We start from the raw sequence: 12,216 nt of genomic DNA on the forward strand, positions 1-12,216 counted from the left end.
TCTAAAGCTATCGTGAATCTAAAAACACATTTGAAATCATACACAAAACCGTGTTAGTTTTATAACGCCATTAATATCCTCCACAGTGTTGTTGTAAATAATTTGACCTTGTTTTTCATAAGTGCCCTCGCCTTCGTTTGGGACACTAGTTTGTCACCGTGGTCAATGATCTAGCAAGTAATAAGGGAAAACTGGCGAAGGTGGATAACATACATTTAAAATAACTGTCAGGATGACTATGCAAAATAAAAATGGAGACTTAAAAATGTAATCGCTGAATGTTTTCTAATGAACGCATTTAAAATACTAAGCTCTGTAACGGTAGCATAGTTTCCATTCTGTTAAGAAAAAATGATGCTAAAGAAGACACCACCAACAGGAAGATTGTGGGTGTGCCTGGATCATCACAATTATAATTTGTTTATTGATGGCTTCAAGGATAACAATTATTCTTAGCAGTGCTTTTTGTTGATCAACCATTACCAACCAGTTCAAAATGTTTACAAATGCTTTGATAATATATACTCTAAAGTAACAGGTTTAGATAATAATAAAGGGTTATTAGATTTAAAAAGGTATACTGATCTCGCCAGCAATTCATTACTACACAAACGTCTCAAGTGAAATGCTCTGCACATTTCCAGTCATTAACTACCTCCCCTAATGACTAATAGACTTTGACCTTGAAATCATTGCAGAGAGTAAATGACGTAGGAAAGAATAACATGCTACCTGAAAGTACAGAAACTGGCAATTCAGAAGGATGCTTATAGCTTATTAACTAGTTTGGTACCAGGTGTCATTAGGTAAAAAGAGGGTTTATTTTTTTGGTTCAAAACTGTACACCTGCTACTCCTGGTAAGATTAATGGAATTATTCGCCACTGTGATTTTGTTTTCCATGTAGGCATTTGTGGTCTGTGCTGCCCGATGGCACTAGGATGCTACACTGCTAACATTTATGGGGAAAACTGCTGTTTGGGCTGTGTGCCAGGGGGCATGACTGCTTTAAGAACTCACATGAGGATGACCTATGGAATTCAGGTATGTTCCTTATCAGATCTAGCTAAGGTTTCATCCATGAATGAAGTCTGCAAATAATAATAATCACAATGCAAAGCAATGAGTAGTGGAATGGGGACAACTCGCACCTGTCATGTCCAGTGCTTGTATTTATTATCTGTCTTATCCAGCTTCACTATTGAACAGGAGGGGGGGGGGGGGGGGGGGGTACTCATTTTAGGTTGCTTCCACATATATATATATATAAGTAGGATGTTACCGATGCAACAGCACTAACAGCATGGTATTCGGTAGGTTTCAGAGCTAGTTAAGGTTTCATCCATAAAAGTAATAATCTTAATGCAATGCTTAGTGAAATGGGGACTGCTCACGCTGATGTCCAATTTGTATTTATTGTCATTATTTATAGGGGCACTAATTATAGGTTTTAAACCAATACAACTCGGTGTCAGGGTTGAGCAGCCTTGAGTGGGCGCAGATTAGCTTGGATCTTATACTGGCCACCCTGTACTATATGTTTCTAATATATACATAGTTAAATAAGAATAAATGAACTGTATAGATAATCTGAATGTGACAACTGCTACAACTTCCTTATGCAAGGACACTTCAGATCAGACACACACATATATACACATCCTAACCCATGACCATAGCTCGATAAAGACATATATTTTGCAATCAATCCATACTTAGGAAACTAGGAAGTTACCCCACATGTAGGGATATAGTGCATGCATTAAAAATATTAAGGGAGAGAAAACATTGTTACTTAAAAAATAAAATAAAATGAAATAAAATAAGAATCAAATGAGAGACAGGGGTCTTGCCGGGTGAGAAGTTAACCTAGCTGTTCAAACAGCTCTCTAACCTCTGTAACCCACTCCTCTTGGTTTGCAAACGGTCTTTGGAATGCTGTTGAAGCCAATGTTATTTATTTATTTATTTTTGTCCTGGCCACAGTTAAAACATTTTCCTAATTTTTCACTTCCAGGGTACGGTCTGTAACGACGCACTCATGACGTTCTTCTGTGGTTTCTGCGAGACTTGCAGAATGGCCCGGGAAGTTCGCATACGCAATGGAGATGTTTCATAACCCAGATTTATTTTCAAATTTAAAAACCAAACAAATAAAAGCACTTTCTTCACTGGTGTAATGTAGCTCTCTGTTGTTTTGTTGAGATGCCTCAGGTGATCCGTGAGCAGTGAATATGTCCAGATGTATTCAGAATACCCTGCTTACATGGCATGGAACACGCAGATTCAGAACTGGAATATTACTGCTTGTAAATACAGGGATGGATGTTTTAAAGGTTTGCTTTAACAGAAAACAAGAACAGTCATGAACTATGAATACAGATAGTTATATTTGGTTTAAGTTATTTTGAACCAGGGATGTCCAACCTTTCAGAAATTGTATTCTGAAGCCAATGTATATAACCTGCATTAACAATGTATTGACCCAAAAACCACTGCATGACAACCACCTCACTACTGCAACAAAAATAATCAATTTGTCATACATCTATTGTTTGTCATTTATGTTGTACATCATTTATTTATTATCAGAAAAACACATGTGTAAACTGTTGTTGCACAAACATATTGAAAGTGGCTGTTATCTCTGTTTTCTACAAATTACAATATTCTGCAATACACACTTTTTTTTTTTTTTGGGGGGGGGGGGGGGGGGGGGGGGGGGGGGGGGGGGGGGGGTGTATGAGTATATATGGCAGTGCCAAATTTAAATAAATTGTTCCGACCGAGGGAGATGAAAAAAATAAAAAATAAAAAATTTTCTCTCCCTTTTGTTTGCTAGCTATGCCCCTTTAAGACCGACTGTCAGTAAAACCAGTGCTGATTGGTTCATTTTTTCCCCCGTGACCTGGCAACCAAACAGCAGAACACAGACGCTTTCATCCGTCAGATACCATCAGGGAGGAAAAAAATACGAAGTCAAAACTTATCTTGCTGACTTCTTGTGTAAAATATAGATTCGGTTTTGGTAATAGCTTAAGACAAACATGTCGATGCGGACTTTGCCCCTCCTTTTTATTAACCTCGGCGGGGAGATGCTGTATATACTGGATCAGCGACTACGAGCACAAAATATACCGGCAGACAAAGCCAGGAAAGGTAAAATGTGAACGCAGTACAAGTTATAAGGATAATACAGTAATACCATTGGATTTGCACACAGTCAAGCCTGTCGTCTCTTTCACCCGTGTTGTTTTGTGGTGTAAATGTGCCATGCATGTTTTACGATATTATTAAGAATGCAACGTCAAAATAGGGAAATCACTTATTATAAAGGTTGCCTGAACATGTCAATAACCAAACATCTTTGTGTGTGTGTGTAATTGTAATTTGCAAGTTGTTTATATAAGGATTCAGTTTAAATACAATTTTAAAAAGTACCGCATTTCATTCACACCGTAAATAATCATGTGCTGTAGTTTACAAACCATGATTTTAGCATCGCTTCTGCAACCACCCATGTAGCATTGCTCTTATATGGTCATTTTTTGGAGCCGTAAAAAAAAAAAAAAACACCTTTATCATCAAAACATCTCAAAGGATGATTTCTTAATATTTATTTGTAAATAAATCTTTTATTTGAAAACGCTCCATGTAGCTGATTGGACAGCTGGAGACAGGAAAAGAGGTATTGTAATTACTTATAAAGTCATGCATAATGCCATAGGTTACTGGAAAACGAATAACCCTTTCCTTGATAACTAGCTAGTGCAAAGTAACAAGTACTGCAGTAGGCATAGTCAAGTACAGCAGATGTGCATGAAAAATGATCTTTGAGAGGCTCTATTAAAAAGATTGCTTGTTCTCCAGAGATTCCTGGTTGCAATTTGATGCTCTAAGTCTGAGCACCTGACCAGTTTATGCCAATTAAAGTCTGGAAAGCTTTGTCTTATGTATTCATACACCTATTTTATGAGTAATATGAACATGCAGGGACACAATAGCTCAATGTTTACAGTGGCATCATACAAATACCTAATTTCTGAGATTGTGTTTTGCAATGTGTGCAGTGCTTCATAATGGTCAAGAGTACTACAGCATATTAGGTGAAACAGTATATTTACCCTGTGATTTCAGGTTTTTTTTTTTTTTTTTTTTTTTTTTCTTTTTAATAGAACAACTTTGCTCCCAGTTAAGGTGTTGGGAGTTTGCTTCTAAATATAAATCAGCCCTGTAGGCTGCTTTCCAGAATAGATTATTTCAATGTGAAATCTCTCAGAATATGTCTTCATTAGGACAATGTATAGCCAAGAAACAAAATTGACTATCAAGTCAGCTGGCCACTTTGAGTTTCAGCTATGGGGGGAAAAAAAAAACATTGCTAAAAGATTTGAAGAAAATGTCAAGAGAGGTTGTGTCCCCCGGTGAAAATTAATGAAAATTAATTACTGTGGTACCTCCAGCTGCCAAATTTCTCAGTCCCCCCAGCTGCATCTTTAAATGGTCAAGACACTTATCATTCAGTCTTTTCAACCTGACGTTTCTTAAATAGCATCCTCTCCAGTTGAATGAGTCAGTGCAGATATTGTTGTTGTTATTATTATAAACAGCCCATATGTCAGTTTTTTCATCTTTATTGTACCTTGCACAGTTTTTATAAATGGTATACCGATATCTTCACTCAGTGAATGTCATATAAAAGTTCTAATAGATGATATGCACATTCCTTGCTTTTCAATCAGCTCAGCTTGCCATTTCTTTGTGAAACTTTCATCACATTGCTTTGCAGTAAAATGTGTTTGCCATCCGTTATTACCCTTTTCCATTGCTAGTTGCAAGCTTTCAATGACATTTCAATTATTTTCCTCAGCATTAAAGTCAAGTATCGTATGCCAAGATAAGCTAATCTCCCAGGTCACAACTCCAAAGAATAATGAAAACAAATATTGCAAAAGACTTTCTGAATTTGGCACCAAGCTAACATTTTGATTTTATAAACAAACCTTGGGTATATTGTTGCTTGTATTTTAAAAAAAGAAACATGCTATTATTGAAATAAACAAAAACTGACCATGATGGTAATCTACTTTTGCAATTAAAAAGAAATGTAAACAGTCAGACACTGGGCAAAACATTAAGAAATAGTTTGACATTAAATTGTCATTACATGTGGTTTCAAAATGTAATGCATAAAAAACAGAATAGTTAAGTTTATGCCCTGGGTATTTTTCTTGGCACCATATTGCAAACCTAGAACCAAACAATATTACGGTCCCTGAGACTATGTGATCTTTAAAGATTGCAATAGTTGCCTGTTATATCCACTTTACAAAGACATGCTATTTCAAGCATAGTTCATGCAGTGATACCTAAACAAACTGCAAAAAAAAAAATAACCAGTATTTACAGACTTAGCAATATGTTCTGGGTTTCATGCTTACCAATAAGCTAAAACGTTTTATTTATACATTTTATTTTTTTTACTAGTTATGAATGATATCATCACTACAATGTTCAATAAGACATTCATGGAAGAACTGTTCAAACCTCAAGAGCTCTACTCAAAGAAGGCACTAAGGACTGTGTTTGATCGACTAGCCCATGCCTCTATTATGAGGCTTAACCAGGCTAGCATGGATAAGGTAAAAAAAAAAAACTACAAAAAGCCCAGTGAATATTTGTCCGCAAATGTATATGCCTGTATGTATGATTTATAGCCACATAACGTTAGTACAGAAGTTTGTAAAATTAGAAACACCTGTCAAATACAGAACACATTTTTGTTTTTATGGGTCAGCATAGTTATGTAAACAGCAACCCATGCTTCTAATATTAAAGCTGCATACCTCTGTAGCTTATCAGTCTGATAAAAAAAAAATAAAAAATTTAAAAAAAACAGTAGGTCTGATCTCATTTAATAGAGAAGTGATCTAAGTTGCTTGGTTGGCAAGTGATTTCATATCCAAAACTACAGATTATTAGTGTTTGAGGAACAGTTTCAGAAATGATGACTTTCATATTTCAAGCCCAAATCTTGAATAGAATCAGAGCTGTCCTTGCTTCTCAGCATCTTGAGAGTTATATCTGGTTTCTCCTCCTGCATTGTCACTTAATTATGCACATCTTATTCCTTGGTCATTTATTGCTTGGGAATGTTAATATACAGATAATGTACTGGGTATGAATCAGCCTACTAATTTGAAATTTTATTTATATTCTTATTTGTTTGCAGCTCTATGATCTCATGACAATGGCTTTTAAATACCAGGTACTGCTATGCCCAAGGCCTAAAGACATTTTATTAGTCTCATTCAATCACATGGACGCAATCAAAGATTTTATCCGGGACTCGCCTAGCATTTTTAACCAGGTGGATGAGATCTTTCGTCAGCTGATAGAGGTACAGTATGAGTCAATATATTTATATCTGGGACTGAAATGTTTAGTTTACTGTGTTGCCCAGTGCAGTGGCTGTTGGGAACCCTGAATTCTCAGACCTTTCAGACTTATTTTGTAATTCCTAATCTCCCGTTCTGTTATGTAGATGTACAGCAATCTCCCTGCTGGCGAGTTTCAGCTCATCAGACAGACACTGCTCATCTTCTTCCAGGACATGCACATCAGAGTAAGTCAATGTGCATTTCTGAATTATTTGCCTTTTATTGTTTTCTGCTTTTGGTCATTAAAATATCAATATTTTTTTTACTGATAATGTTTTTACTTGGCGTCACAGCTAACTGCCTAACAAATATACTGTATTACAATCTTCTAATACTATCTTTTAATTTAGCTCACAACCGAGCTATTTAGATTTGTCGCATAGAATCGAGAGTCAAAACATTACTGTTAGTATTTTTTTAAGTATTCTTCACATCTATCATGTCTTTGCAGGTGTCCATTTTTCTGAAAGATAAAGTACAGAATTCCAATGGTCGCTTTGTGTTGCCAACCTCTGGACCCGTTCCATATGGAACTCAGATCCCAGGACTTATCAGGTAGCTGAGAATGTAGCCTCCATTTAAATGCGACTTGTTTAGAGACCTTGTTTAGTATTGGGCTGTAATAGGGAACAGATTACACTGTCAACCTGGTTGGATGACGGAGCAGCACATGTGTAACAATTTGGTGTTAAACATATTAATATTAATTAAGCCATATAATGTATGTATGTACAAGTTATGCCCATGTAGACAGTTCCTATGACTTATTACACACTTTCAAATGTGTATTCATTATATTCATCCACAGTTTTTTTTTTTTTTTTTTCCCATGTTTTATATTCAGTAGTTTAAAATGTTCTTCTCTCAGCTTTTATCTTCCTGGTTTGCTTATGTCTTGTCTAGAATGTTCAGTTACAATGGTGATGAAATGAAAAAATGTGAGTTCCCGAATGGTGGAAGCTACACCAGTCCTCTTCAGGAAGGATCGTTTGACCTGTACGGAGACAGAATACTAAAACTGGGAACAAACATGTAAGTGTCGCTGTGTATTCTATTAAATGTTTAAAACAATTGAAAAGGGCAGAACACTGCTTCAGCAGGGGCGTTTTCAACTTTTATTTGAGAAAACCATGGCAAAACAACCCAAGTAATACAACATCTAGCAAAGTGTTTGGTAACATTTCTTAAAATACGTGCTGTATTATTTATTGTAGGTACAGTGTCAGCCGCCCTGTTGAGACTCACATGTCAGGGACATCCAAGAGTTCTGCATCACACGCCAAGGTTAACATGTTTTCTATTAATTTTACCAGAATGTAAATAAATGATGCCCTCTAGTCCAAAAATGAAGCACTCTTTCTGCGTAGTTTTTCCAAGCTGCATATGAATCTTTCAAACTTGTTTCCAAACATCAGGAGAATGCTGCCCCAAACCCGCTTGCTAAAGAAGAATTGAACCTGTTGGCAAGACTTATGGGGGGTCTAGAAGTGAAGAAGACGACTGGATCAGAGTCAGGTTTCCGGGTAAACCTTTTCTCAACGGATGAGGAGGAAGAGTACGTTTGTAACTGTGTGGGCAGTGTGAGCTGTGGGCTATTAATAAACAGAACATTACTTTTTGTTTGTTTAAATTTTGATGGAGTATGGTTTACGTGTGTGCATTTAATAAGCTGCAAAAAATTGTTTTCTCTCAGGGAGGCTGCAATATTAAGACCTTCAGAACTTTCTTATCAATTCATCAACATACAGGCTACACAGGTAAGCATTTATAAATGATCTCATTGTTTCTCGCACCCATAGATCTCGGCTGTTTACTCAAATTAGAGGGCTATCTTCAATGTGGAATGTTTTTTTAAGAGCATAATAAATAACATTATGGTAAAGCTGTTGATAAGCAGTTAAACAATAGTCTGCTATAACCCACCGCACTGCCCTATTCACACAGGCCTTTTTTTCCCCGAAACTGTGGGTTTGAATTGTTCCCAGTAACTGAATGCACCAAAAGCACTGTAGATTCATTTTGCTTATAAATTATTTCAATGGCAGGACCAACAATCAAATGAAGAGCTTGCTCGAATCATGGGGGAGTTTAAAGAAGAAGATCCGGTCAGCCTGAGCCCCTGCAGCAAAGGAGATGATCTTCTTGCCATGATGGATGGACTGTTGTGAAGAAGAGACCGTGCCATCCATACACATTTTATTGCTTCACTTTGTAAAATGACATGCTGCTAGGTTTTTGGGGGGGGGTTTTACGAAAAAGAGAGAAGACCGCCTGTATGTTATCAATTTGAATGTTTTGTGATGTGAATGTCTGGCTTTTAATGGTGTAAAGCTGTTCTACAGGTGAATCCCTATTTGGGAGCCTGTTTGTTAAAAAAAAAAAAAGGGGGGTATGAATTTAATTGTCCCTACAGACAAGCTTGGTTATCAAGTAATACTGTTTATTATTATTATTATTATTATTATTATTATTATTATTATTATTATTATTATTATTATTATTATTATTACCATCAAACAAAAGGTTAAACTGTTGAAGAAGAATATAGACTGAAATCAAGGGATTCTATTTTTGTGTAAAATTGAATCTGATATTGGGCACTGCAGATTAACAGGGGAGAGCCTGCAGTTGTTATAATTTGTATTCTTCAATCAGTGGCAGAGACAAAGACAGACTTGTGCAGTGTAACCCCCAAATAGTTACATTTAAACCAGTTTGTGTGTATAACTGGTACTTTATTTGGGTGTTCACACTGTTAGTGCCAGTTTTAAACACAGGCGTTATGTTTTACACTATTTTGAAACCGTAGTTAGCAGGTAACCGTTGACAATCTGCACAGTGTCATGGGGAATAAAGATGTTTTTGATTGCACCTCTGTGCTTGTGGACTTCACTGCTCTCAAAACAAGTGGTACCACAGATTGCCATGCAATATTAGTTCATGTAAAGTTTTGTAAAGCTGTCAGTGCAATATTTTAAACTCCCCTTGCCTCCATGTTTCATAATGTTGCTGGTGCTGTAAAGTAAAATGCAGTTATTTACAAGGGGTGAACGAATGAGGGAAGCCCACTAAAAGACAATATTAATTGTATATTTGATCAGCTGATCTGCAAAGATTAACTGAATGCTGGCATACATGTTAACACTTGTAGCGTTTTGAATCCCACCGCACTGATACTACATGGATACAATGGAAAATGGATATATTCATTTACAAAATGTACAGCAGTTTGTGATTATGTAGATTTACTTTTGTAAGAAACTGCATGTTTTAATAAAACAAAATGCTTATAGCTTGTTGTGCCTATACATCCATATACAAAAGCACTGGTGAAACAAGGCAACATGCAAGTAAGCAACTGTATATTCAAACGTCGACGCAGCAAAACTAATTTGCACAACTTTGGCTTAACGACAACACTTACAAATGATGGCCACTAGGCGATGCTGTGAGCTCAAAATAATATTTTACGTGACTTGCTTTTTAAATTAGCGACTATGTCTTGTGACGTCATCAGTCTGCGAAGAGGCAAGATATAAATTAAGGAAACGTCTTTAAATTACAAAATTCACAATTTTATTAGAATTGAGGAGACTGCAGAGCGTATGCAAGAGTGACAGTAAGGTAGACACCAATAGAAGTGTTAAAACCATTTCGGAACTTTTATCATTTAAATTTGGGCTGCCAGTTTACAGGGGGTTGTGTTTTTGATGCCAGCACACGAATTAATATGAGTAGTTTACGTACACATAACTTTCAAAACGATTGAACAGTAATTTGCAGTGCATCAAATAAATCGTTGCATTTTTAAAACCTGTAATTCAGAATTGTAACTCGTGTACCTCGGACGTAGTCACATTAGCTATAATAACAAATAATCTTGCTGTTTAATACCCTTATTCTTTCTTGAGTATGTTTAGTTATATTATTATATCATGAAATATGCAAGACTAGGAGCAGTTTGCATGTTTTTGTTCAGTGTTTCATATAGCGTCGTAAATAAGAATTCAATACCACACGTGGGAACAACAGCGCTTTTTTTTTATTTTCGCCCCAAATGAGTTAAATTTACATACAGTGATATATTATTACTTCGATCTGTTACGTCACAGTTCTCTAAACCAGCCATGAATAATGGTGCTATTACATTGCCATTCAAGGGCAAAGTTGAGACCACAAACCTTATTTCACATGTGGCCTGTGCTGCACAGATGGAAATAAGACTCCTGTTGCATCCCCCATTCCAAGTTTTAGTGACAAGCTGAGTTCTGTCTTATTAAACTTGTAGTAAAACCAGTAATGGATCACACTGCTACACAACAGGAGTCTTGTTTCCATCCCTGATGCTGGATTCAAAGTGTAACAGACCTCCAAAGGTAAAAGGCTGCTATGCTAGTCTCCCTTTCTGCTATTGAATTTTTGGTTATATTTTAGATCAGTCCACACAGTATTATATTATTACCAAAAAAACAGAGCAGCTTTTCTTTCACATGTTTAAATTGATCTTAATGTTAAAGGTTTAATTTCTGGTTGCAGAAACTGTTGACTCCACCCTAACGCCATGGAAGTGACTCACTCAATCAGAGAGCGAACCATCACTGAAAACAGCCTGGTGGTGCTGCTCCAAGGCATCCACGGCCACGTCACCACGGTGGACCTGCGGGATGAAAGCGTGGCCAAGGGTCGCATTGTCAATGTGGATGCCTTCATGAACATCCGCCTGGCCGAGGTTGTGTACACTGACCGGCAGGGCAGAGCCACCCATCTGGCTGACTTCTTTGTCACTGGTAGGAATGTGAGGTATGTGCACATCCCTGACGAAGTGAACATCATCAAGACCATCGAGAGCCAGCTGCAGAAGATCCACAGGGTGAGGAACTTTGGCGGACAAGGGCAAGGGAGAAAGGAATACCTCAAGTGTAAAAAATGACATTTTATGATGCCCACAAGAAGGATCATCCTGCAGTGTGTTGCTGTATAGAGACTTCCCAAGTCATGACAAAACACTGCTCTGTTGCTACTACAGAACAGAGATCTGGTGTAAACCTTAATAAATAGGTAAGACAGCTTGTGTGTGTGTTCACTAAGTTTGGATTTCAGAGAAACAGATGAAAGCCCTGCTGATGTACTGGTTATTTCCCCCAGGAACTGTTAAGCTGGGTTTCAAATAAACTGTCAGAAATAAGCATTTGTTGCTTTGATACACTGTTATTAGAGACAGCGGATCTGGTAATGTATTTTGTCATCTTGTCCTACTCCTAAGCTGTTTCTCCTCACCCACTCACTGAAGCATTGGTCGCCTGCACTCTGCTTAGATCAGTACTTTGATTTTGCTTAACAAAACCAAAACCCAGAAGTGTATCAGAGGGCAGGTGGGTGTATGAGTAACACCCACAGCTACTGGATTCCTTTATCTTTTTAACATTTACAGTAAATCCTACAGCCCCCAACATGTATGGGATATTCAGAGGCGTGTATATAAGCCTTTTAAATTCTCAGAACGTGGAAGCGTGTCGGCATTGAAGTGTCTAGTGTTAACAAAAATAAAAATAATAAAAAAATCCAATCTTTAAGAGAAACATTGCATACTGTACCACTCTGAATATACAGAGTGATTAGAAATAAGTTTATCACATCAATGATATGGTGTGTTGATGTGGTAAACGTACTTCCTAATCACCCTGTATATACATGGTGCGTGTTGTCTCAATGAAAAATACTATAGAATTACCACTTAGGAGATGTGGCTAGATAGATAGAAATTCTTCTTAATGCTT

General features: G+C 37.0%; 2 protein-coding genes across 6 annotated transcripts; both read left to right on the forward strand.

Annotated features, from left to right (window-relative positions):
• Window positions 1-2,897: 2,897 nt before the first annotated feature.
• Window positions 2,898-9,719, forward strand: oscp1b (organic solute carrier partner 1b). 3 transcript variants are annotated; one of them, XM_041240654.1, is made up of 11 exons: window positions 2,899-3,158; window positions 3,658-3,687; window positions 5,487-5,641; window positions 6,232-6,399; window positions 6,544-6,624; window positions 6,891-6,994; window positions 7,343-7,471; window positions 7,654-7,723; window positions 7,855-7,994; window positions 8,133-8,196; window positions 8,485-9,719. In XM_041240654.1, exons 1-11 carry the CDS (start codon window positions 3,047-3,049, stop codon window positions 8,605-8,607), a joined length of 1,176 nt encoding a protein of 391 aa, XP_041096588.1. In that variant the 5' UTR covers window positions 2,899-3,046; the 3' UTR covers window positions 8,608-9,719. The 3 variants fall into 3 exon arrangements, with proteins under 3 accessions (XP_041096587.1, XP_041096588.1, XP_041096586.1); XM_041240653.1 differs by lacking the exon at window positions 3,658-3,687 and having other exon boundaries at window positions 2,898-3,158; window positions 7,855-7,962; window positions 8,485-8,600; XM_041240652.1 differs by lacking the exon at window positions 3,658-3,687 and having other exon boundaries at window positions 2,900-3,158; window positions 8,485-9,717.
• Window positions 9,720-9,944: 225 nt separating this feature from the next.
• LOC121308321 (U7 snRNA-associated Sm-like protein LSm10) lies at window positions 9,945-11,624 on the forward strand. 3 transcript variants are annotated; one of them, XM_041240650.1, is made up of 2 exons: window positions 9,945-10,815; window positions 10,976-11,624. In XM_041240650.1, exon 2 carries the CDS (start codon window positions 11,001-11,003, stop codon window positions 11,367-11,369), a length of 369 nt encoding a protein of 122 aa, XP_041096584.1. In that variant the 5' UTR covers window positions 9,945-10,815; window positions 10,976-11,000; the 3' UTR covers window positions 11,370-11,624. The 3 variants fall into 3 exon arrangements, with proteins under 3 accessions (XP_041096584.1, XP_041096583.1, XP_041096585.1); XM_041240649.1 differs by having other exon boundaries at window positions 9,945-10,063; XM_041240651.1 differs by having other exon boundaries at window positions 9,945-10,058.
• The last annotated feature ends 592 nt before the right edge of the window (window positions 11,625-12,216 follow it).

The sequence above is a fragment of the Polyodon spathula genome, unplaced genomic scaffold (genome assembly GCF_017654505.1).
Source record: "Polyodon spathula isolate WHYD16114869_AA unplaced genomic scaffold, ASM1765450v1 scaffolds_645, whole genome shotgun sequence".
NCBI lineage: Eukaryota > Metazoa > Chordata > Actinopteri > Acipenseriformes > Polyodontidae > Polyodon > Polyodon spathula.

What these genes read in the sequence shown, in the direction of transcription:
- oscp1b (XM_041240654.1), top strand. Translation starts at nt 3,047, where the DNA reads ATGTCGATGCGGACTTTGCCCCTCCTTTTTATTAACCTCGGCGGGGAG. An exon ending in CTAAAACTGGGAACAAACAT is followed by an intron (nt 7,472 to 7,653) that starts GTAAGTGTCGCT and finishes TATTTATTGTAG; the next exon opens with GTACAGTGTCAGCCGCCCTG. An exon ending in TCAACGGATGAGGAGGAAGA is followed by an intron (nt 7,995 to 8,132) that starts GTACGTTTGTAA and finishes GTTTTCTCTCAG; the next exon opens with GGAGGCTGCAATATTAAGAC.
- LOC121308321 (XM_041240650.1), top strand. Translation starts at nt 11,001, where the DNA reads ATGGAAGTGACTCACTCAATCAGAGAGCGAACCATCACTGAAAACAGC.